The sequence below is a fragment of the Plectropomus leopardus genome, chromosome 11 (assembly GCF_026936395.1).
Source record: "Plectropomus leopardus strain MGB_pleo_1.0 chromosome 11, ASM2693639v1, whole genome shotgun sequence".
NCBI classification, from domain to species: Eukaryota; Metazoa; Chordata; class Actinopteri; order Perciformes; family Serranidae; genus Plectropomus; species Plectropomus leopardus.
In genome coordinates, this window is record NC_142186.1 from 10496496 (window position 1) to 10524305 (window position 27810).

Consider the following 27810-nt stretch of genomic DNA (forward strand, 5'->3'; position numbering starts at 1 on the left):
ACACATTTCTACTAAAAAGCTAATGCACATACATACATACATACATATCCAAAATAATCATGAGCAAGTAAGTTGTGTTAAGCCAAGTCGTCATATGTGACCATTGTACTGACAAGAATAAAGAAGGAAGCAGTCCCATAAAGAAACAGGTGGTGGGTGGGTAACGAAGCAGAGGACCTTCCCTAAGACACGAGTGTTCGAAACCATGTGAACTGTCAGCATTTGGTGTTGTTGATGTTTCTTTTCCTGAACCTAACCATAGTAACTTCACTTGCCTAAACATAATCTCCACAACTTTGCATTAAGTGCGTAACATTATTCTTGGGGCACTAATTCTTAGGAAATCATATGAACCATTGTATTGTATACCATGACCCAAAACATCCAGTGGCCCCTGGTCACATTGGGGGTCATCACTGATGATGTGTCACACACAGAAGATCCATTATTAGAAGAATAAAAGAAATACATAAACACTCCAACACCAGAAAATTAAAACAATAGTTGTTTTTATTTGGCACAACACAAAAGTGCTTTACGATAACACTGCCCATGACTTGCCATGAAAACAACCTCATGGTTCAATTTTTGGTCTAATTCATAAAACCTTGGAATAAAATCTCTCTTTCTAGGTGTATAAAATGTTACTTTTGTTATTGCTCAGTAAGGCACCTCGCACATCATTTGCAGATAATTACATTTTTGTGCAAATGTTTTGGATGAAAGTTTTCAGTCTGCTTTGGCTTTATTATTCATTATATTAAGAACTGAACATACTGCAGATTATTGTTTCAAAACCACACACAATTTAAAGCCTAGCAATTATCTTCACATGTTATATATATTAAAAATAATTTCTAAATGTATCTAATGATTTTGCAGTGTAGGCATATGGAACCTAGGGGGTCTTACATGTTAACCAGAGGACATCTTACTAAGTACAGAATCCTATAAACCACAGAATATTCTTACATAAATATGCTGGTTTTCTATCTAAGTACAAAGTACAATAACACAGGTTCATCACTTCTCTTGAAATCAATAACTTATCCCTACAAATTGCATTTTTATTGTTGTTATTGCAGACAAACCCCCCAGCTCATAATTTCACATTGTTTGGTCAGATATACAAGTCATTGTCAGAACAGTTGAAAGCACAACAAATACATTTTCCCATTTTTCTTATAAAAACATGAGTGAAAATAAAGAATCTTTGGTAGCTAAGCAAAAATAGAACAAAAATGTCTACATATATAAAATGCACTGTAATACAAAAAGAAGTAAACGGCTACAGCAAAAGGCCGACAAGGCAGAGAAATCCAGCTTTGACTTAATAAGGAACTGCGTATAAAAAAGGACACCTTTATATTTAATATCACAAACAGATCATAAATTACTTGAGACCTTCAGAATGCATGTCTTTGGACGGCATCCTAATGCCTTGATACAATGTAAAGAGAACCACTGAGGTATTTCATCTTGATTACGTCAAGCATCATACTGGACGACGGGACAGACATAAAAGTGCATAAGTATTAAACTCATGTCTGCTCCTGGTCTGTAGCAAACACTGGACTTGTTTCATTCCAAAATGCTGTTCCCCTTCTTAAAGTGCCCTTATTCACAGTCCTGTTATCAGGTAGTACTTTTGTCCAATTGTGTGCATGAATGCATCTTTTTGACATTTGCTCCTTCCCTTGCGTGTTGTCTAACAAATTTCAAGGAAGATGTCACCACATTATCTTCAATACAGTATGTGAAAGAAAGGAAGAGAACGAGGGCACATGGAAGGTAAAACTCACAAAATGTTTGGATTGGAACACGTCCACTGTGTCTACTTGGTGGTTATCATTCATCTTGGTAGAAAGCAATACATTAACAATAATAGTGTTAAAACCATTTTGCAACATACACCCATCATTCATGTAAAAAAGAAAACAAAAGTCATTGTTACCGAAAAATAAAACAGTCACAGCAGCAATGTTACACCGTCTCTCTTCTGGTCACATGTTCACCTGGTCACCTGATCAGGAGGAGATTACATCTACCAATCAGTGATCAGTTTGAGATTCTTCACTTTGTAAACGTTGAGAAAAAATACTGCATTCACGTCATATGGGAATAAGACTTGTAAGTGTCTAGACATTCAAACATAAAGGATTTTGCAGCCTCCTAAAAGCATGATTGGATACTTTTACAGATGTCTCATCTTTTCACATTCAACATACAGTACATGCACCACAGTGAGCGTGTTTCATTTTGCAATTCAAGAATTTGTAATGTCAAACACAACCTGCATGAAATAGTTGTGGGCTGCCATTGGACTTTAGGAGTTGTAATTCTGAATTGACTTGAGTGATACAAAGAAATGTTCCTCTTTTGAAACACATTAATACATTTGTAAGTGTTACGTGACTATGAGGAAGTATCTTTCCCATATGACATGAGTGCAACAAAAGAAAGAGAGCAGCTTTTCATTTAAAAGCCCTTTCTGTACCTTTTCCCTCTTTGTAAATTGATACTGTAGCTCTTCCTCAGAGATTCTGAAACACTGGAAAGGAACACCAATTCTTTGCCCTCAGAGCTAAACACTTTGAAGTTGTGTCTTTAAATCTTTAAACAGATGCAGTATAACTTTGTTCCATTTGTGTATAATGGTAAAGATCCACTGACCAGCCAGATACTTTAAGATCGCAATTACACTAATTAGATAGTGATGGCTGTAGTCTCTCTCAACACCTTTTAGAGATTGTGATGTGGTGGTGGGTTTTTGGGCTTCCTTTGGTGGGGCAATATGTAGATTTACCTATAGTAAGGATGTACAGACATTTTTTGGATACACAATGATGCTCTGGAGATAAAATATTCTTAATCGCAGTGGCGCTCCCAGAAAATTTTCATGGGGGTGGCCAGATGGAGCCACTGAAAATCTTGGGATGGCAGAAACAAAAGTCATTACTGAATTTCATGAACTCTATTATACTATTGTAGTATGAGAGGTAAAAAAAAAAAATGCATACTGATATTCTTTCATTTTTTATTTTACAGTTAATCTGACAAGGTTAGTTGTCATTTAATTAATTTGAGTGAGTTCACTGATTGTAAGGAACAAAACAAATACTGGGATTAAGCCTACTCAAGTTTAAAAACCACCAATAATTTTTACTATTTTCGGGAGGGGGGCAGCAGTTGACCCAGGGCAGGCCCCCCGGCCACCCCCTAGTGGCGCCAGTGCTTACTGGTCAAGTTAAACTCCAATGGGCTGACATAGTAATCTACAGTTTCTGTGGCTGTGTAGTAAATATTAGACTGAAGCCCAGTGAAAATGACGTGGGTAAGAGGTAGCTTATATTACAAAGCCTAGCAGCTGCCAACTGCTAAATATATTATCATGCCACAATGACTTGCAAGAATTGCAAGTTTAGCTGATTAGTTTACAGTATCTGATCTTCAGCCAAATATGTTAGATTAAAAATCATGGTGAGCTAATTAGCCAGGATGCTTATGCTCAAAGAACGTGAATACTTTGGTCATGAATGATCAGAACGAAAAAGCAGCCACTGCCACATATTTTTGTAATTCAAGTTTGGAAAACTTAACCAATTTTGCCTCCAGATCTGCTCTGCATCTGCAAAACATTTGTATAAAAACATGGTGTTAGTGAAAACAACCCAAAAAGAGAGTTCAGTGGTAAATGATAACTTTAAGTCATACATCCAGCACCATATCATAGTGTGTTTCCTTCTTCCTCCTCCCACACTTATTTATGAGCACTGTATACAACGTTAACAGTATGACCCAGTAACTGGCATACACGACGGCCCCTATGACCAGAACTAACTTTTCTGATTCAGGAAAGGGTTTTCTAGTCTGTAGGACTATTGTGTAGATAATCCCAATGAATAGGATGGTGAACCAGACTGATATAGGAATCAGACCAATGAAGTTCACCACCACTGTTTTCCTCCCAGATGTCCCCCATCCAGACTTGTTGATTGTTGCTATTGCAAACATTTTGGCTGGCAACAGGCTTGACATGTACAGTACGGAGTAGAACGACATGAACACCATGACAATGTTACCTCTGAGGCAGCTGGCAAACGAGGCCTTGATCAGTGCCACCGCCTGCACAATGAGCAGAAACAACAGAATATTCCAGAGTCTTCCTTGGTAGAAGAGTTGGATTGCAGTTGCAATAAGGAAAAATGGGAAGAAGCCCGTGATCACAGCCTCATAAGTCATCCAAAGATGGTGTTTGTGAAACCACATAGAGTTATATAGCCACTCTCTAAAATACGACTTACTCCATCGAGTTTGTTGATTGAGCCACCGCAGATATGTAATCGGTGTCTCCGTCAGGCACTTTGAACGAGCAGTATATTTGGTTGCATACCCGAGACTTAGAACTCTGTTCGTGAGATGACGGTCATCCCCGAAACTGCAGTGGGATCCCATGAAGGTCTGATTGTACCAGTCTTCAAGGAACTCGTGCAGGAGGGAATTTCGGTACATTCCTAATGGCCCACTGATGCACTGCACGCAACCAAAGTAGGACTGGCAAGCTCGCTCAATGTTGAAGGCCATCCAGTACCGCACGCTGCTCAGGAAGGAGACCCACGACTCATATTTGTTTAGGATCTAGGGAGGAGGTTAGGCAAAAAGAAAAGTTGGAGGTTTAACATCAAAATGTAATTGATATGAAATGCTCAGTTTGTAAAATTCCTTAATTGCAAGGAATGAGAAAATACTATTTGTTTTGTAAACAACCTGCACATCTCCTCCAACACCTCCCACCATAGGGTCTTCTTCTAGAACCTTTACCATCTCCACGGATGATGCCGGGTCCAACATAGTGTCAGAGTCACACACCTGGGTAAAAACAATAAAATAAACAATGAGCTACCTGTGATTTTTTTGGCCAAAGTTCATATGTTACTATCGTGTAAAAAGACATACGGCTGGCATGAGTTTTTATATGGACATAGCTACCATGATATCAGCCATTGGTTTGTGGACTCCCATTTTGAAGCCTCACTTTTGGCATTTTGGCTATCGCCATCTTAGTTTTTGGACCCAAAAGTAACCATATATGGACAAAAGGGTCCACTCTTAAACGTGCATAACTTGAAGCCTAAATAAAATTTAAAAACGATGAGTCATGAACAGGAAGCTATAGACGCCAAAACCGTTTTTTATATCAGGCTGTTAACATATTTATTTTAGCTGTAAAGTTGGATATTTTAACATGGGACTTTATGGGGATTTACTCTTTTTTGGAGCCAGCCCCAAGTGGCCATTCTCGGAAGTGCAGTTTTTAGTACATCTTGGCTTCATTTTTCAGCCCAAGAGAGTACTTGGTTTTTCTTTAACCCATTTGAGGGTCTGAGGATCGAGAAATAAAAAGTTGTTTCTTTAGGGCACATTTGTTAGTACTGAGCTGCATACAAAAAACTGACTTCTCTTCATCTCAGTACAACCAGTGGATATCTCCTGTAACACCTAGTATCTGCTTTAAACTTAATCACCACCCGCTGTCTTTCTGATGCACCCCCTTTTTTTTAGCTCTCTGTATTTTCTTCTATAAATGGTAATTTTCCTTCCTAACTAAATCAGGCGATGAAAACAAACCTAGAGCCCAATCTCCCATTAACAGAGCACATCTGTTAGAGGCCCTGCCTGATGATAGTAAAACAGCAAACAGCACTGTCCCTCCTTTGTTGAAGGGTACTGGCATGATTACTGGCAGCGTTGCAGTAAGTTCTTTTGAAATCTCTGTTAAACAGGAGGTTTTTGGCAGACTATATCCAACTGCAGGTGTTCGACAGCATAATTTCAAAGGCTGTTTAAGCCCGAAGTCCCCTTTTTGTGATTCAAACTCAATAAAATTGCTCCAATGTTATTAGAGTAATGAGGCTAAATTCAGTTTAACTGATTGCACAGGGTGTGTTTAGGTAACAACACCAGCTGAAATTTACAGAATTTGATGAGTTTGTGTTTTGGACAACCAATGGAAGTTACACGATTTCCTATTTCTTACTTTTCTATTTCATTTTTCTGGATACAGTATAAAACCCAGTACTTCATTGTGTGTGTGTTTCCAAGCTTGGCACTGTGATTAATGTTGTTAGCTTCTGTTTATATTTTTAGCCACAGCACCCAACAATATTGGCATAATAAGACTGCATTAGTCAGCCAAACACCATTGGGAACTGGCTTTTTCCAAAGATACAATTTAGGTGTCATTAACAGGTTTGTTTTATTCAAGTTAAACTCTAAGCTATTTGAATTTTGGGTCCTGACTCTGAATACCACTCATGTAGATGATGTAACACTCAGCTCTGTGAAACAGATCTGTTATTACACTTAAACATAAGCTACTGCTGCCCTCCTTCACGCTACACTTCACAACACAATGCACACAGCCACCGTCCGCCTAAAAGCAACACAAAAGACTCTTTGTGAACCCCATGTTTGGTTTGGCTGAGCCCCCTTCCCCTCACCCAGCCATCTCTTTCTCCATCTCTCTTTCTTTTCCCTTTTCCCCCATCTTCAGTTCACACCGATGGCAGCTGTCCTTGTCTTACCTGTGCGTGTGCATGTGTGTGTGTGTTTCCATTTTATCTGTTATATGATTGTGACGAATTTGTACCATTGACAGTCTTTGTTCCCCAATCTTTTTGTCTCTCTACCCATTTTTTTGCAAGCATTTTCTGCTTTCCAGCCCCTATAAACATCCATTTCTACTTTTACTGACTTACCTGCACATAGTCCATGCTCCTCCCCAGTGCTTTGAAGGCCGTATACATGACCTCTCTCTTCCCTCCCCACTTCTGCATGATGCATACACACTTGTTGTTCAGCACCAGCCTGGAGACCTGCTGAAGGCTCTCAGCGTAGCTCTCATCCGTCTCCTCCACCCCTCTGCTATGATAGTTACTCCGCCACACGTATGTGGCCGACTTGTCCCATCCCATGACCTCTTTAAAAATCTCCATCATGTACAGGTCGTCGTCTGTGTTCCCGTCGATCACCATGATCACTTTGATCCCTGGGTATGTCAGCCTCTTTACCGACACCAGGCACTTCCTCAGGTAGTTTGGGTCCTCTTGATAAGCTGCAATGCACAACGCCAAGGATTTATTCAGTTTGATAGGTGTCTCCAGGGACCGTCGCATGTTTCGGTGTTCTAAGAGCGCAAAAAGGCTCTGGATGATGAGGTGGACAACCAAGATGGCACCATATAGGCCAAAGGATAGGTGATTGCGGGCTGTGGTGAAGAACTGGTAGCCCATGATGTAGGCTGTGGAGATGCCCACCAGAAGGGACACGCCAAACATGGTGGTCCCAAATATCCGCAGGTAGGTGAGGACTCTTTGACACCTCATCTAAGAAAGAATGTGGAGATAAGGGTTATAATTAGTCAGTGGAGTACAAAAATTGCCAGACTTTTGTGTAACAATCCAACACTTTGTCATTCCACATGTTGCCGCTTTGTCAGTTGACTTTCCCGTCTACAAATTAGGCCCTAGGTGTGGTCCTGTATCTGCACCGCAACCAATTCCAGAGCAACAAAAAAAAGCATATGTTTGGTTTAGGCAACAGAAGCATGTGGCAACCAATGCCGAGATGTCAACAAAAGCAAATGGTTAGGTTTAGGTAACAAAGGCACATGGTTAGGGTCAGAAAAAAAACATCATGGTTTGGCTCAGAATTCACACAGGAAGCAAACAGTGGGCTCCTGGATGAAAGTCAGGGGTTTGTTGCACTCATCCACCACCCCTGCTGCCTGCCATCCATTGTGAACTGACGTTGCCTATCCGCACATCATACTGCCATGACAGGTGCTGTCTGACAAGCTGACACCCCCGGCAGCGTATCGTACCAGTGAGGAAGGTTTTTGACATCAGTGTCTTATGCTGAAATCAATGACAAAGTGGTGGTACTAGACATCTTCGAAATGTGAACTGGCTAAAGAATTGAAAGCCTAATGCTATGGAATGAATTCATTTTATTACTTTCAAATGTACTCCAACTAAATTACAAGAAGAAAGTTACTTTCTACAAACATCAGACGAACTTCCTATGATTTGGAGAGGGAGAATGGAAACATTTTTGTTCACATGTATAAAGATGCTTTTTGCATGGCACACATGGAAAACAATGACTTCTTTACCAGCAGTAACATTTATTCAGCATTAATTAAGATACAACCTATGAAAAATGCTTATTCATAGTTTTTCAGCATTCTCTATGGCACACACAACCTTGTTTTATTACAACAAACCCAGGTAAAAACCGCAGTAAAGTTTCTCCTCCTTTTTTTACCTCCTCATTGCTCCTCTCCTTCCCTCTTCCCCTGCCGAAAATCCCTGTCTAAATGTCAGACAGTTGTGAGTAGCCGATTGTTCCAACTCCTTTAGTGCGGGTGGGCACACATTACAAGATTTCTTGACCTAATTAACCAGCAACCTGGCTGCCCCTGCCAAACGTCCAAGCTCTTTCTAAATGCCTGGGAGAAACCATTATGATATTTTTTCTTTCTTCTGTGTTGTAAAGAAGGGGTTCAAAATAATGTTGTAGACCATTAAAGATTATTCTGTGTGTTTGTATGTGGGGACCAGTGAAGAACATTCCCTGTATTGCGTCTACACTGTGAGCGACACACTGCACAAAATCTTCTGCTCTGAATCCTGAAGTTTGTTTCCAGCCCTCATTATGTTGCTACCGCCATCTGTTTGGCAGACCGGCGGAGACCCACTCAGCGTGGCTCAGCTCGGCTCAACGCAGAGCGGACCACCCTGTGATGTCATCTGTTTATATCTCCGTGGGAAGAAGAAGACAAGAGCCTTTTAGATTTTCTAATGCTGCACGTGTGCTTCTCTCCCCTCTGTGTCTCCCCATTAAAAGTAAAAACATCATTTTTAGGACTAAATAGATAGGAAGATAAAGGCATACAGTGAGGAGAGGGAGGGTATGACAATACATTCATTTAATCATTACAAAGATCATGGTTTTTTTGCATACCATAGAGGAAAGATTAAAGGGAGTTTAATTTTGACATTATGGAGGTATGCTCCTTAGGTCACTGAGTTTGCAGGGTGCCCCCTTGTGGGATATCATGCATGGGGTATTTATCCATAGTGTATTGCATACAGTAGATGTCATTTGGCACACCACTAGTTTGGAGAGACAGGCAGAGGAGTCCAACATGGAAGGTAAGTAATCTACTGCTGGGGACAGGGTCAGCAACAAAATGTCTTTTAGCCATCTAAAAAGTCCTACCAAAAAATCTATATCAGTTTAAGAATATGCTAAAATGAAAGTATTAGCAGTGCTTTGTGTTATCTTCGACAGCCCATTTTGATGGGGAAGCCCTTAACAGCTAAAGTTCTCCATCTATGCTCTTATCAAAGCTAACAGACCCCACTGACACAAATAGTAATTTTAGCTTGCTGAACACTGGAACTGCTGCTCTACCACTACCTCACACAAACAAACTAACTGACTGAAGCAGTGCTAGGTCAGCAGCTCCTGTGTTCAGCTGCATTAAATCACTGTTTTTGTCAAGAGTCTTAACCAGAGTAATGTTACAGCTTTATTTTCCAGTCGGAAACCACTGTCTGACAATAAGTTTAAGCAGTGAAAATACTCTCAATTTAGCACACACTTCAACTGATATTTGATTTTTTTGGTGGGACTATTTTAGGTGGCTAAACTATGTTTTGTTGCTGACCCGTTCACAGTAGTACTTTGCTTAGCTTCTGGGACAGACCTCAGCCTGGCTCTCCAAAATGGGAAGATGAGGACTGGCATCTACTGTATGTAATATATTTTCTATGGATAAGTACCCCATATCCCTTAAATTACCACATGTTATTACATGTGAGTTACACATGTACGTTTAGTCAAGACAAGCAAGACGTGTAAATCTGAATGAGCAAAAAAGTCATCAAAAGAAGAGTACACAAAGCCCAGCAGTCTTTGTGATTTGGCAGGAGTTCTTCACACACCACACCTAAACACACAAGACAGATGGAGGGAGGGAGAGAGCAAGAGACAGTGAAGAAGAGAAAGAATTGTAAAGACAGCAGGGGAGAGGGGCAGTGGAGGGCAGAGCCAGAGAGAATGAAAGACAGAAAGGAATAGAAAGTTGGTAAAAGCAGATGGCAGTGCACAGAACAGAAAAGAAGACAGATATCCAGAAAGACTGCAAGAGTAAAACAAAGCAAGAGACACCAAGAGAGCAGCAGAAGAGGAGAGAGAGACCAAGCAAAGAGAGATTAATATGCACACACACCCCTTGGCTCAGACACAATGCCTTGTTCATTTGATCGGTGGATGAGAAGGCCACAACCAGTGTAGCAGGCCTCCTCTGGCACGTGGCAAGGCTCTTAACGTCAGCCGCTCATTTACAAGACCCCAGACACACGCCTTACACTCACACACACATACACACACACATATGCACATATAAAAGCTTATTACACCAGGGAGGAGAGAGAGAGGAGTCTGTGTCTGTAAAAATACGTGTTTTTAATTGTGTTAAGCTGAGAGTGCGTTTCAACTTAGACCTCCTTTGGTTTGTGCACGTACAGTATGTGTGTCTAATGTTTTACAACTATATAAGGTAGTGCAGAACAAACTCTCTAACCCTTTCTTTCTGCATCAACTTGAAATGAACTCACACACTGCTAAGGAGAAAACATATATCTCCATACATTATGATCTGTGAATGTTTAGGTTACAGATTATATTGTAAAAAGGGGGGTGGTCAGGGACAGGAAGGCAGCACAACTCTTTTGATGTACCTCGTCGACCAGGGCATGTCGGACACATTTACACCTACAGGGAATTTGCTGTTTTAGTTTCACCTACCACGCATGTGTTTTGGCTTTAGGAAATCTGAGAATTTGGAGAAAACTACTGCAGACACATGGAGAAAATGCAAACTCCACTCAGTGTTTGTTGCTTTTTGACTGCTTGTGTATTTATTATCCACACTAAATGCTTACTATGGTTAAAGGTTAATTGGCAACAATGCAAAAACAAATTATAATTTAGTTTAGGTCATAATTCACAGATGTAAAGCATTTACTCTTTTCTCATTGCAGAACTAAATGCTGTTAAACGCAGGCAGTTTTGTTAAAATTAAGTGATTCTGAGCAAAAAGACAGAGCTTGGACATTGCCACTTGTTCGGATGCTTTAATCTTCATAACATGTTCAACACCCTCATGGGCATGTGATTCAATGCAAAGGTCAAGACTAACAATTAGCTCAGACTGCAGGAATATTAACTGCAGACTAAAAAAATCAGTCATACAAACTTGGCCCCTCAGCCCCTGAGATTGGAACCTCTAATAAGAGGAGTATCTGTGACAGTGAAGGTGTCATTCACATACATGAGAGTGTATCCACACATGCTGGAATACGAAGCGTGTGAGTGAGTTGAAGGTGTCATTAGCACATGTGGATGATATCATCCCCGTTTTCTGTTTATTTTTGTATCTTGGCACATGTGAGTGATTGAACCCCATCACTATATCCACGTGTGTGTCCAACCCTACAGTGACCTCGGGTTGGATGCTAAAGCAGTCCCACTCTAACGTCATTAACAGCCTCTTGGGTAAAATTTTCACTGGCTCCATCTCAGAGATAATTTTACAAAAATGTTAGGAACCGCAAAGATGGAGAGTAGATGGTGGGTTAGCAGAGAGATGAATTGATGAATGAATGAATGAGTTGTCTCGCTCTGTCCTTTGGCGAAAACTTAATTTGGCTCTCTTTGAAATAAGATTACAGTTTCCAGTATGTTCAGAAGTTACAGTAAAACAGTGGTTTAATGATAACTGGATTAAAAACCGGGACTTGCTGGGAAAAGAATGTAAGAGCCCAGGCACCATTGAGAAAGGCACTGAACCGTCCGACTGTAACAGAAGCTAGATGTTGTAATTGTGCTTCCCACTGTTGCTCTATCACTGTGGAGCACAAACACCTCAGAAGACTATTGAAAACATGTCATGTCTGTTTTAGTCATTTGAGTTTTATGATCTGAGCTGATACACTGAACACATGTGAACTGTACATTGAGTACTATGTATGTAATGGACAATATGTTGTTTAACTCAATTATGCCATGTTACCATCTCTACAACATGCTTTACTGTAATATTTACTGAACTTATTTTAACTATTTCTGCACTAATCCTTAAAATCTGTCAAATATGTAAGGGATAACTGTCAATGAGCTGTGTGGTTACTGGCATAAAAGACCAAGAGTCATGGTGGGATTACCAAAAATGTGAAACTAAGGGTGGTGCCAGAGGGAATGTCAGGGGACCACCAAAGTCAGGAGGATGCATTGTCTGGGAGTACACGAAAATGCAACTAAAATTTTGGAGTTTGACATTGAATTGAATAAAGCACTTCAGCATTTCTGGTACATGAGAAACTCTGTGTTCCATATAGGTCCTTCAGTATAATAACTGATTTAGTAGAGGCATGAGAATCACCACATGCTGTAACAACTCTTATGTATGTTACGCAACAGTGGATAGATGTCAGATATATATATATATGTGGTTCAGTGTCTTAAATGCTGAGTCTCGCTGTTGCAGCCTAAAGCTGGCCATGTGTGCACGTGTTTGTCTACGTGCAATTATGTGAACTAAGCATAGTATGCACAGTGCATGTGTTTAGCCAGTTTGCGTGCATGTGCACAGGCAGAGATGCATGTGAGCGTATGTGCGCTGGAAAAGAAGAGATGGTTTGACAAAACTCACAGGGGAGCAGTGGAATCCCTGTCAGCAGGGTCCCAGTTTCAAGGCCTGTGATGGAACATAAAATCTAACAGCGCTTGCCAGACTGTGTGTATGTGAGTGTGTGTGTCTTTATACAGTAAGTATATGTGCATGTGTGTGTGTGTGTGTGTGTGTGTGTGTGTGCATGTGTGTGTGTGTGTGTCATTACTGTATGTTCTGCACAGGCAGTATAAATCTGAAGCAGGGCCAAAAAAGACAGCTTGCTGGTCTGTGTGGAGCTGAGATAACATAAAGCTTACATCTTTATTGTGACTCAGCAGTCACTGACTACAAGTGTAACATTCATAAATCAGCTGTTCAGGCCAGATGAGTGCTGCTTGCATATAAAAATTTAATGTTGCTCTGAAGAATGAGCCAGCTTGCACCTGTGGCTGGTATACTGTGGGCATGAATACAGTTTAAGACATCATAAATATGCCCTCAGTTTAATGAATTGTATCCATTTCTCGATCAGATCATCTCTATCAATCTACAATATACAGTATATTGTGGATACATTGATGATATTTATGGCTTACTAAAAGCCTTCATTCAAGATATATTCAACAGTCTGTGTTATCACTATGACAGTATTGGAAAACCAGATATGCTGAGGTCATACACACCTTTGAAATCTCAAACCCATGATGTTCTGCCAACAGAAAACGTACACATGCAAAAATGGAGATAAACAGCCTGGAACCTGAACAAGCAATGCACATGGGGAACCTGCGTGTGCATTGGTGTGTGAGTATGTGGGTGGGTTGGGGGGGTACAGGGCTGGAAAAGGCCAGGATGCATTTTAAAAGCATTAAAATGTGGAGATGGCCCTCGTGACAGTTGTAGCAGGATGCAGGAAAAGGCTCACATGTTCCTTAGCAGATGATGAGGCAAAGGAGAGGGAGCGGCTGGGAAAAACTCCACAGTTGGCTGCCGACTTAAAGGCGAGACAAACTCAAACTCAAGGCCGGGTCATAGGCCTCTAACCTACTTTGCTGAGCTGCTTTTTGAAAAAAGGTCTGTGAAAAATGAAATATGAGAATTAATAAATCTTAGTGAGACAAGCCTCAAAAGATGAAGTGAATGCAGTATTGGCAAAAATGTATAATACAGACATACGGGATATTTAATATATAGATATAAAAACAACAACTATCATGAAGCAATGTCTGAATTGCACTCATCTTATACTGTTGCAGTTAAACAGATGCTGCAATATGTTAATCTTCAGTATGAATAAAACTGCATACTCCATATGTACCAAGAGGTCATAGGAGTTTTCAAAGACACTGCTAGGAAGTCACTAACCCTCCACACCACTCCCCTTTCTCCTCTTCTTCCTTCTCCCTCTCATAAACCCCCCATGTGGTCACAGAGCACAGTTGCTGCAGGAGTGTTGTCATTATCAGAACCAGAGCTTAACAGTAACACCACCCACTGCGCTTCCATTCTGTTGCTCCCTACATGATTGGAATCAGGTGGAAAGGGCCGCAACTGGCAAAGGTACACTGTTACAACATAACATGGGAGTTGACTTTTACATTCTCCGTCTCCTCCGCCGTCTCTGTATAACCTCACCTTCCGTGTGCTATTAGAATCAGGTGTGATGAAGTTCTGACTGGCAAAGGCTAGAACATCTGAGGAGACTGTTTTGTATTACTCAGCATTTGTTTCTTTTACCACAACAGTTTGGGCTGTATCATTTTAGTTGATTTAATTTGATTTTTAAAGTGAAGGTGGGCAGCTGCAATTCTTCATTTAATAAAACAATGTGGTAAATCCATTCTCGATTTTGAAGCCAGACTATGCAGTTTGGTATTTTGGCATGTTCTCCTTGCTTTGACTCATCCTTAGCTCTCTCTTTTTTGTGAATGAGTAGATGGAAAGGATGCAGCTGTACTACAGAGATGAAGATGGAAATAGGAAGAGGAGTTGAAAGGGATAGAGGACAAGAAAAAATGAAAGTGGGCTGGAAGGTCAGAGCTAGTGAGAGAGGTAGGTATGGCAGACACCAAAGGGAGGAGGAAGGAAAGAGACTGAAGGCACGTTGGTGGACTTGGCTCCCTTCACTGCCAGCTGAGGCACGGGACTTACGCCACTGTAGCAGGCTCCAGGAATTTCTGCCAAATTACAGATGCGACTCAGTTGAAAATGCCACTCCTCTGTCTGGCTGTTTGTATGGTATTCTCTCCTATATGGCTTTTTCACAGTTGCTTTCTCATAAGCTTCTGTGTGGTCTCTCCTGCTTCTGAACGCAGATAATCTACCCTACAAAAAGTGTAAAAATGTTCCTCCTTTTATGAATCCAGACTGTCTCTGTCATCTATTAATCCAACACTTATCTCTTATCTGACCACAGACAGTGATCAACAGTGCTCTAAAATAACTGGCTTCATCCCTACATGGCAGAAAATCCTATTCAAGCACTCTATTATCACAGCTTAGAGATAATATAAGAGACGGAAACCCAGAAGCAGCCTGAATGGTATTACGGTTTGTGGCTGAATGGTATTGCAGCCGCAAAACAGGCTGCAATGTAATCATTAGGGGCATGTTCACACCATCCATGTACATCCACTAAATGTGCTTATTTTGCTACTGACAGGCTCAAAGTTATGGAAAGGATCCCTACAGAGATAAAACTTTTTGTAGATGTGTAAGATCCTTTCAATATTACCAGAAACACCACCAAAATGTCTATCGCCAAAAGTTCCATACTCCATATAAAAAAACAATAAGTAATAAGTAATTTTATAATACTAAAGTACACTTCATTGAAAGCTGACAAAAAAATAAATAAAACTCACAAAAAACAGTTTGGATAATCTTTACCCTGTCCAAACAATCACTCACTCTTGTTTGGTTAAACTTAACCATTAATTCACCAGTTAGATGTGAAAATATGCTGGCTCTATACATGCTTGAATTACTGTTCACTTAAAAACGGAGTCTGGTGGATTTAGCCACAACTATTTCAGGGCTATCGTGTTAAACAAAAAGGATCTTACCCTTTAATTGAAAGCTCTGTCTCTGTAGTGATCCTTCCAAAATGTTGTCACACGCTTACAATGACAATCTGAACCTGTGGCAAAGACAAGTACTTTAAGTGGACGCACATTGATGGTGCACAGTTGCCCCAAAAGGTTACATTGCAGCCTGTTTCTCTGTTGCCAGCTGAAGTGCTCTTGTTCAGTACTGGACCAGTATCAAAAAAACGTAGGAGTCCATTTTGAAAAATACCAAAGAAATACCAACCTTTAAGATTTAAAAATTTCTGATCTTTTGTTGCCTGATCTTTTCCACAAGATATATCATAAATAATATAATAATTAACATCAAAATGGAAATGTCTAGAGTCAAATGTGTCTGCCGTGCAGCAAACACAGCTTGCTTTATATTAAATGGCTCCCAGGTTTCTTTATGGTATACCGTAAGTCTTGGACCTATGCATCAACATTGGCATCAGCCCTCCCTGTGAGACCCTGTGACTCAGTATGAGGTAGTGGGAATCTAACGCAGAACCTCGCTGACATCCAAATTTTCACTTTTACTGGCTGGCTGTAATGCTGCTTTGCTGCTACTTTACCAAGAGAAGTTGGAGGAAAAAACTGTAGCGTTAATGTAGAATATATGAGGTAGGTGGTGGTGGTGGTGTTGTGTGTTTGGGAGGTGCTGCACATACAGTATACACTCTATCCTAACTTCAGTGGTTAGACCTTGCCGGCCCCAAGGCCCTATACATTGATGGCCCCATGCTGTGAGCGGTAATGGCACGTGAGACTTGTTGTGAGCACTAATGGAGACCAGCCATGGAATGCCTTCCTCTGTTAAGTAGTAAACTGCTCTGTGCACTGTGTGGTAGAACATCCTGTAGCAATGATGAGCCTACAGACTCAGCGACCTATTGAAGAGTGCAGAAAAAGTTACTCTTCTTCCTCTTTTGGCATCAGCAGCTAGAGTAGGCAGCCTTTATGGACTACCCACAATGCTGCAAAGACAAAATGAAATCTCTTTTTAATGTTTCCCTAACTGGCACCAGACATGGATTGCCCTCCTCACAGTAGCACACTGAGCCAAATGCTCTGCAGAGGAACTCCCTCGGGGGGCTGAAATTAGGCACAGTATGTTGGCATTATTCTGGATACATGTGTTCATTGACAGAGGGTCTACACATGCACTGATTACACAAAGAACTCCTGTCCTGAAACTAAATACATACATAAATATGTATTTTAAACTAAGTAAATACTTATTAGTGTGGTAGCTACTGTACATTTCTCCAGCAGTGCAGTTACACTGGACATATTTTTAAAAATGCACTGATAAGAGCAGCTAATGTGAAGAAGATGTAGTGGATAAATTGTATCAATGTTTCGGATATTGTTGGAAAAAAATCTGCAATTTAAAGTTCCTAAATAATAGAGGGCAGGGACCTCTCATATTGATATATTAATTCTGACAGTAGATACAATGCTCCATCACTCCCTACAGGTGGATGTCCTGATGGTTCCAACTTGCACTGTGTGAGCACTAAAATGGATCATGAAAAGAAAGAAAAGCCAGGTCAGTAGGAAGAAGATTCCATGTGTAGGATAGAAACTCTGTACTGCACATTATACGTAGATCAGAAGGAATGTTTAGACATCCAGCTCGCAGATGGGCATTCCTTGTGTGGGTTTTATATGAGCCACTAGTTGTATCTGCACACTGAGATCAGAGACGTGGGTGGATGGAGGAAGAGAATATGTCAAAAGAGGGTGACAGATGTTCATTTGCATTCGCTTATATGTGTGTAATTGGTGTTTGAAAAAGTTATAATGCCAACAAGAAGCAAAAAAGGGTCAACTTTATGGCCTTAGCCCTATGTGTCTAGGTGGCACCTACAGGCTTTCTGTCAGGATTGCATGCATCAATACACTTCTGCTCCCCAGCACAAGATTGGTCTGAGGCTGGATGAACATTGCCACTACAACCTAGCCTCTCAGATTAAATTATTGTCAGCAAAAACTATTTTTTTGTCTCAAACGTGATGGCCATTCAGTCTTCACGTGTGCGCAAATAGCGGTCTTCCGCGCTTTGCATCAAATTACGCGCTGCGACCACGAGGCACTCTGAATGTGTCCAACTCCAGCCTTCCCATTGGCTCGCAAACCTCTGAGGATGACGTACGGCTTGCGACGTCATCAATTTAGTGTATTGTCAGGCTGAGCATAACTGGCTCAGCATGTGAGGGTTCTTATGATTAGAAGACAAATCTGGGCGGATATGTTTCGCACATTTCCACAGTTGGCACTGCTGGGCAAGGAGGAATGCAGATGTTCGCGCCAGACATATTAAACTTGTGAGACACATATTGTCTCAGTTTTAATGCAATGATATTTGAATACGGTGGTTAACACGTGTGGAAGTCAAAAATGCCTTTCAGCTTAACACCTACAAGAGATGTTATTCGCATTTAGACAGAGAGAGAGAGAGAGAGAGAGAGAGAGAGAGAGAAAACTTTTGTGACAGCTGCTATTTCCCCCAACTTTAAGCATTATGCCCTTTATTGTGCCCGAATATTGGACAGCATCCGTATCATTTAAAAATATTGAAATTCACCTCATATAATTAAAATATATTAAGGTGAGAGTTTGGCCCATCAACACGTCCAAAAAAATAATTCTAATACAGGTAATTATGGTTTTTGACGGAACATTTATCAGTCTGTCAGCAAGCTGCAGGCTCACCAGACCAAATGATCACTGACCGCCTACCTTGAAGCAGCTGTCGTCCTCTCGTTCGCCCTTGAGGAAGGATGCGGTCAGCTCCGGCGGCTCTGGTACCGCTCCACAGGGAGGAAAAGTCTCGACAAAGTTTCAAAGGAAACTTGTGCAGTGAAGAGTCTCATGAATCCGCTGACACTGATCCTCGTTAATGAGAACGAAAAAAGATAAGACGCACGTTCCTCTAAGTTTGCTCAGCTGGATGCTTAAAAAAAAAAAAAGAAAGATAGCACGACTGTCTCTAGTGTCTAACAGTCTGTCTGCAGTCAGTAACTTTACACTGCATGCTTCTTAGGTGTACAAACACAAACATCATGTCAGTCAACTTTGGCATCATTCATATAAAAAAGTATAAATAAAAAGAAGCCTGTGTAAAAATGAGAAATATTTTTCTCCATCAACTTCTGACAGTTTCATTCATATCTCCAAAGTTTTTAAAAGTTGCAAAAACGCCATCAACTCTGGCAATGTCAGTTATACTAATAAAAAAAGTTTCCAGCAATAACTCTAATAATCAAATATGAGTCAAATAATTAGTATTTTGCTGTCTTGAGGGGCATGTAGGTAAGTATTTCTATAGTTTCCCCCAGCATCCAAGTTACACAGAGCGCAGAGAAGTGGCCAAATGTCTCTGCCACTGATGTCTAATTCCTTCCAGACGGCTGTGTGTGTGTGTGTGGAGCCTCCTTTATGGCTGCTTCGGCTCCCAAACTCCTTTTACCGGGCTACAACAGATTGGCGTGTTGTTTTAATAAGAGGGGATGGTTTGGGGGGTGTAAGGAGGAGCGAAGAGAGAGAGTCCCACTCATTCAAACTCCTGAGGTAGGGACAGCTGAGAGAGAGGGAGAGAGAGAGAGAGAGAGAGAGAGAGAGAGAGAGAGAAAGAGATTTACATTGTCCATGCTCCCATTCAAACCTGAGGGCACAGTAGGATTATGGTATGTTCCTGAGAGGCAGTTAAACCTCTACGTTTTGTCTTTAACTACCCTTATATATAGTGTGAAAACTGGCACATGCTCAAAATTTAGTACTGGGATTTACATTGAGCCGGTGTAAATTGCCTTGGAATAAAATGATGCATATGATCAGAAATATTCATCCAAGGAGAAGTTTCACACTAACAGAACAGCTGGAGGCGGAATAAGAATTCAGTCAGTCATCTGTGTAGGAAGCGCACATACTGTAGGCACGTGTAAACCGGAGCTTGGATGTTATGGAATTTCAGTCATTTCATTGATTCACTGGGGCGCAGTTCGCATCTTTGTCCAGCAGGCAGTGCTGTGCAATGCAGAACCCAGAGTCTGGCGTCCTGAAATGTACAGTGGCTTCTCTGAAAGGCGATTTAAGGGGATTATCCAACCAAAACCAGGAATCATGTCCCTCCTACCACCATGAGACATAAAGTGTTCATCATCACCATCATGAACTCTTCTGTTGAAAAAGAAAACTCTTCTAGTAAGGAAACAAAAGGGTTGCATGTTGTCACTGCCCAGTGAATATTTTGGTGATTTTAAATTATTCAGATAATATGGAAGAATAGATGTACCTTTGTTGGCTGCAAAACAAAACAACAATAGAAACAACAACAAAAAAAACCCCAATCTCAATGAGCAACAAAAGAAGAAATGACACAAAATTAGTCCGAAATTAGTAAAGAAGCAAAAAAAAAGAAGAAGAAATAACTTTGTAACATTATTATATACATATAATTATGATAATTAACTATTATGATGTTTTTTTGTCTTTTTACCATAGACATTTTCCCCTAGTGTTTGAAAATTATTGCCTAAATCTACTAATTTTTTGCAGTTCCTGGAACATTTCTTGCCAAGTTGCTTGTGGCCCTTTCTTTCATATTTCTGATAAAAATAAATTTAAAAAAAAATGGCATCCATTTGCTCAGAGTTTGAAGGTGTAAACACTTTTATGAAAGGCATCAAGCAGCACAAGAAAAGTGATGTCACTCCAGGTTTCAAAGGGTTAAATAACCTTTATATCTCATGACTATTTCATAAGGGTCTATACACATTGGCAAGTGGTCACGTTATCAACACAAGTTACAAGTTGTCACATGATTTGTGTTGACAAGTAAAATGATACATGAAAGACCACACATCAAAAATTTCACAAAATGTCAAAAAACAACAAAAAACATATAATATATACAAAACATTGTAAAACCTCTTAAAATTTAAGGTTTTCAGTACATGCAGGCAGTATATAGGCAAAACATAGTGCCTACAGTGTGTATTTCTAGATCATCTTTGAATGAAGTATTGTCTTTCTTTTTTGTTTTTGATAAATCTGTACACAAGCATGGTATGATATTTATATAATATCATCATTCATTATCTATAATTCATTTTTCATTGTTGCGGGGGGCTGGAGCCGATCCTAGCTAAGATCAGGTGAGAGCCAGTGTATGTACTCTGGACAGGCCCCAGACAATCAGATGGCTGACATATAGAGACAGACATCCACTCAAATTCCCACATATGGCCAAGTTAGAGTCATGGATTAATCTTACCTGCATGTCTATGGACTGTGGGGGGAAGCCAGAGAACCCAGAGAAAACCCTCAGGAGAATGCAAACTCCACATGAGTTCAAACATGGAATCTTCCTGCTGTGAGGCAGCAGTGATAATCACTGCACAACAGAGCCGTATACTTAATTTTTATTTAATTGTCAATTTACATTAAGATCAAGATGCCTTTTACAAGAGAGACTTGAGCCACTCAAAGCAGTTGCCATGCACCAAGAAAAACATTCATAACTTTTATCAAAAATATCAGTAAGTAAAAATTAAAATTCCCTTAGTAGAACAAATATCACAAAGCTAAGCCTGTTTTGCAGTTCCAGTAATAAGATGCATACCAAAAACCAATTTTCCAACATCATCGTTATTTTTCTCAAACTTTGGAACGCTCCTCCACAGCCACGGAAGATATTATACGACTGTTTTCACAGGCTGAGTAGTTAAGCAAAAAGTGTAAAATTGGAGATTAAAGATACTTTGCCTTAAAATAAATCAGTATCAAATAAAGAAACATGATTTGGTTCGAACAGGTCAGTGTTTGTCACTTTTTGCACCAATGATCATAGTTTCTACATTAAATTTTCCTTATCTGAACTGACGTTCCTATATAAATCATAAAGTCTGTTGAGGCAGGTTTTTGTGTTTGGGGCTATGTAAATAAAACTGACTTATCTTGACAATTTTGTCAAAGGTTTTTGCTCATAATGATCTCATAGTTTGTGCCAACTCTGGAATGTTTTTCAAACAGCCAAATTCACATGGAAAGCATCCTTTTGTAAAAGATCACATCCAGAACGTGAGTGTATTAGACGAAGTGATGAATAGAATTGGACCCTGGAAACCCCCTGCAGACCCGCATTGTTTATGTGTGGTGCAGTAAAAACACACAGCTTCCAAGCTCCAGTGGGTCTCTCCCCGACTGTACCAGGCAGTGAGCGACATTACTGTCACAGGGGCCATATATTGTTTGGAGCCAAATGAGTCCTTTGCTTTTTTACTTTGTACAAGCTCATTTACTCAAGTATTTATTTAAACAAGGAAATATATAATCACGTGCAGACCTGACAGCTTCCTGGAAGAGAGTGTAGAGTTAACACAGTGTAGAGCAGAGATATCACTGGCATAATGGGAAACTTTTGAAGAAGGACCTCAATAAGTACTTTAAAGTTTTTTTTTTTGTCAAAATGTGTTTAATGCAGTTATTTTTCTCCTGTATTTTGTTGCACTGTAATTTAAATAGTATTCACGGCAAAGCATTTTGTTGGGTCTCTGAAAAGTGCTTTTATTTATACTTGGAGGATAGTAAGTTAAATTTTAGTGAAGCATGAGCATGAGTCAAGTACAATCAGGACATTTCACTCAGAAAACAACAACAGGACTGATGGGTATTTAAAATGAAAAGTGTTTCAATCAAATATCCATTGAATTCAACGGACTGCATCATACACTAATTGTGTAGTCTGATTGTCCATATGGAAATACACACAATCTACATGTTCTATGTCTGCTGTTGAACTGTGAGACTCTACAGGCAGGAAACAGCAGCAGAGCATTGGGGAATATACTGGGCAATTATTCTGGGAGGTATAGTTAGCTATGGGCCTATACGTTCACAAAACATGTCACACTGTCAATCTGAAGTTTGTTTTACTTTTGCCTCATCGAGTATGGCAGCCTGAGACTGAACACAAATCCTCCACACTGACGCAACTGCGCCTCAACCAAAGTGTAGCACGAATGATAGGTGGAGTGATATTATGAGCACAATATTATATGGCTGATTAACATCCTTGAATTGAGACATTGTTGCAATTTCAGGCTATTTTTTAATTATTATTGCTATTATCAGTTTTGTTTATAGTAAAGATGTTAGGAAACAGCTGCTAGTGAATACCAGGGGTATGTTCAATCTCAAAACTGTGTGCACTGTTTTGCTACAGTTTCCAGGTTGAACATGTCTCCTGAGGTTGTTTGGTGGGTGTGTTGCAGGTGTATCCATTCAACAGCAATGTGTATGTTAACGAATTGTGGTAGATCTTTACTTATTGTACATCCAATTTTGTTTTTATTTCACAATTGCTTTACCAAAGTAGATGTAGGCTCAGTTTTCTATGCCAATGAAGGCCATTTGAATTAAACTGAATCCAACCCCAACATATTAAAAGGCAGTGCTTCTGCATACAACAGGGTGTTCAAAGCATCACTTTTTCTCTTTAAAAATACGTTTTGCAACGTTTTGACGAGGCTGAACGCAGCCCAGGTGTGCCAGCTGATTTCTCAGGTGCATTAATTATGCTGATGATGTCACAGAGGATGACCTAGCCAATCAGAGTGCTTGCCTGCCTCACGTGCTACAGGCAGGCTTGCCAGTACGCTGGTCAGACGCTGAGTGACACTGTTGCGTGAGGAGCCACTGCTGCAGGATAAAGTGTAACTTTAGTGAGTGAAAACGCAATATAACCTTGTTAAATATGAACCACGTCAGAATGTGTTTTTAATAAGCCCGAATATGTGTGCTGGAGGGGCCCAGCTCACTGAAACTTATTGAGTTAAAGAGTGGAACCTGCAAATTGGTGAGTGGCACTGACACAAATAATTAAATGCTAAATTTAGCCACGAGCAGGCTATGCTAAGTCAGTGAGTTAACATGAGCTAACGAAATAGCAGTGCATTTAGCTAGCTGGCTTTAGTAGTGGGTTATTCATATAAAAGCTTTGGTGAAGTCTGTGGTTTTGACAATTCAAAAAACTAGTGTGAAATATAACCTCGTGGATATTTAATTGCACAAGGTTTTTTCTGTGGCTGGTGTTTTATGTTATTATAAATATATTTGTAATATATTTTGTCAAATTTTCAATTCAATGGCCCAGTGAATCTGACTCAATATGAGAGAAATATCCCTCAGCATAACACTGTGTGTCATGTTTACACTGAATAGTTTAGAGCATTGTGCAATTCATGTAGTATGCTCACTGGTGTATTTGCATTTTTCATGGTAAAGGACAAATTAAGTTTAATTTTATTAAGGAATTTATATGTTAACCTATTTCTGGTAGTTAAAAAAAAACTCTGATGATCAATTCTGGCCATGTTAATAACTGCAGGTCAGGTTTTCTGAGTTGATTGAAGTTGATGGCTTGTAACCCGGTCCAGACAAAGATCTCTGGATTCCTGAGTTAAAGATCCTAGAGCTGAGACCTGCCAACCTTACCCTCCTCCTGCCATGGTGTTAGGATAAAATCAAGGTAAGCACAACACATTTGCTCAAAGTTTTAGCTCCATTTGCACACACTTCTCACGTCCTAGACTGTGACTTACAGCTTCACTTGACTTTAGTTGGAATAGACATTTTATTCCTATATGCCTATGAAAACTAGTACCCTTTGCATGTGGAAGGACTAAGTCATCAGCCACTACTGGTGTGGATGGACTGAGTATTTCAGTATGGTGTATTAGTAAGCCTTGCATACAGTGATCTTGTCGCTGCTACCCTAAACTGTGACATTGGATTGATGTGTTGTAGTTAAATATTGCAAATAGTCTTTTCTCTCTCCTGATCAAGTTTGGTATCCTCTGAATCTAGTCCACTGCAATCATCATCACTAGTAGCTCTATATTATAGTAGTTCAAAGTGCAGCCCCCAAACTTGATATGAAATGCTTGCATTACATTTTAATCATCCATAGTCAATAACAGTTTTTCTTTTTTAACTTTCAGTAGTTTACAATTAATTCTCTACTTGGCTAAACCTCCTGCCAAGTATTTGTCATATTAGGATTAACAACATGTTGAAAACTGCTGGCTTCATTGATACTAGTGGCACCTTGTCAGTGTCGAGGGGATTACGGTCTGTCATCAATGCTAGTGCTGTTAGCGTAAGTAAGTGACTTTTGTGGACAACTCAACATTTTAATGTGGAAGTTAGATGTGAACATTTTTACTGTGTGGCCTTCAGTCAGTGCTGACTTTCTAAATTGACATTCAGGCATTGAATCTTTGCGCACCCCTGCTGTAAATAGTAATTTACTGTATTATGTTCGCTATCAGAATCATAGAAGCGATGTGCTACATTTAGGTGTAACATCTTTAGTGCATATAAAGCCATCTTGAAGTCAAATATTGTTGTGAATTTGATTAATTTAGTTATGGTAAATTAAACTTATTATTGTTGATAAAAATCTGTGCACATTTTTTTCCCCAAAACCTTCCAGTTAATAGTAGATGGATCAATATCTTAGGACAACAGTTCATCTCAGTGTTACGACAAGGTTTTTGCCCACCCAATTCCAATGTAAACTTTTCTATAATGTTTTTGGGAATCTATTCCATGCCACAAAGGTTTGATATCTTGAATTGAATGATAATAAGCTCGAGCTGCTGTCTGTCACTCTGCCATTCTGTGAGCTCTACTGCCTCATGTACATAGGCCACCTATAATAAAATAGGCCTAATAATCAATAAGAATAAAGTAAACTATATGGATCTCTATATGTTATACTTTTCAGTGATCATGAATTGTTATGGTGAGTCCTTAAAAAGGAATGGAAAAATTTTGAAATGTTGCCAATGAAAATGTGTGGTAATCCTGAACTCTGTTTTTAGGTGAAACATTTTGCAGTTTTGCACTCATAGCTTGTAGATGAAAGGTTGCAGGTGTGTAATGGTGCTGAAAACACTGTAGCTAGCTGTCTTCTCTTGCTCCTCCAGCCCTAAATATTGTGGATATGTGTGTGTGCCCAGTTTTACTCATCTTACAGTGACCTCTTTGAAGTGAAGACCATTCGTATCATCTTTCATCACCTCTTTGGTGATGCAGTGTTTGAATTAAGCAACAGTGATCTCCAGCCTTGTATGCTGACATATCCACATAGCCCTGTCAGATGAACTTAAGTACCTGTTCATCGACACCACCTGTCATGATCCAAGTGTGTTCCCTTGAACTGACTTGAAACTGGATGTTATTTAACACTTTTAACTGTACAAAAGTGAAGGATTTTACCACTTATTTTCATACAATTGAGCTGGCAATGTTTAGATCTGTCAGATTAGCATTTGTACGTCAAACTGGACATTTCAACCATTTATACATTACTTTTATCCAAATATTTCAATTATACTGTTTGAAGTACAAGTATTTCTGGTTGGAAATCACTGGTCTACAATTCCCTCCTCCTATTACAGTCAAAGATTGGTTACTGGGTTTAGAAAGTCTTTTCTAAACTTCATTTATCTCAAATTTTGGCATGACTTTTCACAAATGTTTCCTGTACTCTCAGAATCAGAAAAGGCAAACTTGAAATATCAATTCATCCAGTTTTCTCCATCATATTTATTCACTATATCTCATTTGTTTGTTGTTTATGCACAGTTTCACTGTGTGTTTGTTACATGAGCATAACAAATGATTTCACTAGATTTATTGTCGGAGGTATGTATCACATAGTGTGCTGAAAAATGTTATTCCAAAATACCTTTCTTGTGCTAAAAGAGCAGACAATGCATATGGGTTAAAACTGGGTCAGATATTCAAAAATAGACTCCATGTCTAAAGGATAGGCCTTGAAAAAGCAGAAAATTTGATTGAGTGTAGTTGAATGGGTGGTATAAATTAGAGCTTAGTGAAGTTTAACCACAGTCACAAATCACTTGTGTCTCAAGGCGTGGTTTTAGGGTGTGAAGTTCAGTTTCTAGACAGATCAATCAGAAAGCCACTAAAAACAGGCTGCTGATTGGATGTTGACATTGAGTCTTGTGACTGGTGGGATTATGTCAGAGACAGACTCAAGTGCAGACACATACATGAAATGGGTTGAGTTGGGCGTGACACAGTTATATTATGATATCTATTGCACACACACACGCAAAGCAAGCTATATTGGTTTCCCTTCCTCTGTCCTCCACGACATAAAGTTTAGATCCAATTGGTACCACGTGTCTATACTTTCAAAGACATTGCAACCCTCGGTCTGTGATTTCCTCACGTCTCTCTGGAGGGCTGTATGTTAAGCTGTGATTTTCGGAAATTTAGGAAAATGGGGAAAATGTTCTTTGCCGACCTTCCTGGAAGCGCAGTCAGTCAGAAGGAAGGAATGATATTTAGGCAGGGCAGACGTCAAGCAGGGTCTTTGTATGATTAGAAAATAGTCAGCTTGACTGTTATCTTCCACACACAGATGCATCAGGCACAGACAAGCATATGCAGCAGAGAGGGCTGCAGAACTGTTTAAACTGTTTAAACTTTAATGTTTTCACCAAGTTACTGCCATGGTCCTGGGAAAACATTGATTCTTTCACACCCAGAGTGATACTGGAACTTGTCCATCAAAGCTATGGTTGCATGACAGCTGGAATGGAAATTATATAAAGTTGATCCAGCAGTTTCCCTTCCTCAAGACTTGGTAAAATTTAGAGCCCTAATTTATGATACTAGTGTGACCAAAGCAGAGAGTGAATTAAGAAGTCAGAGATCTTTAGTGACAGAGAAAACCATTAATGCGATTAGAAAGGTACAACACAGCTATGTGTAGGAGGCTGTAATGGCACTGAGAGAGCCAATGTGTAGCGTAGCCACAAAGACTTTGCATGCAGCTACTATATATGCTGTTGTTGATGTCCACCTCTTCAAAAATGTAACTACATACACACATCAGTGCTCTACTGGCTATGGAGATAAAATATGGAGACCCCATCTAGCAAAGCCAACTCTTTT

General features: G+C 39.8%; 1 protein-coding gene across 1 annotated transcript; it reads right to left on the reverse strand.

Annotated features, from left to right (window-relative positions):
- Positions 1 to 492: 492 nt before the first annotated feature.
- Positions 493 to 19266, reverse strand: has2 (hyaluronan synthase 2). Its single transcript, XM_042490122.2, has 4 exons — positions 18556 to 19266; positions 6759 to 7385; positions 4768 to 4869; positions 493 to 4638 (listed from the first exon to the last, which is right to left on the reverse strand). Exons 2-4 carry the CDS (start codon positions 7383 to 7385, stop codon positions 3709 to 3711), a joined length of 1659 nt encoding a protein of 552 aa, XP_042346056.1. The 5' UTR covers positions 18556 to 19266; the 3' UTR covers positions 493 to 3708.
- Positions 19267 to 27810: the final 8544 nt, after the last annotated feature.

Bases quoted from the DNA above. Each gene is read 5' to 3' on its own strand.
- has2 (XM_042490122.2), bottom strand. From the start codon at position 7,385: ATGAGGTGTCAAAGAGTCCTCACCTACCTGCGGATATTTGGGACCACC. The intron at 4,870-6,758 runs GTAAGTCAGTAA...GTTTTTACCCAG, and splicing joins GGAGCATGGACTATGTGCAG to GTGTGTGACTCTGACACTAT. The intron at 4,639-4,767 runs GTTGTTTACAAA...CCTCCTCCCTAG, and splicing joins GTGTTGGAGGAGATGTGCAG to ATCCTAAACAAATATGAGTC.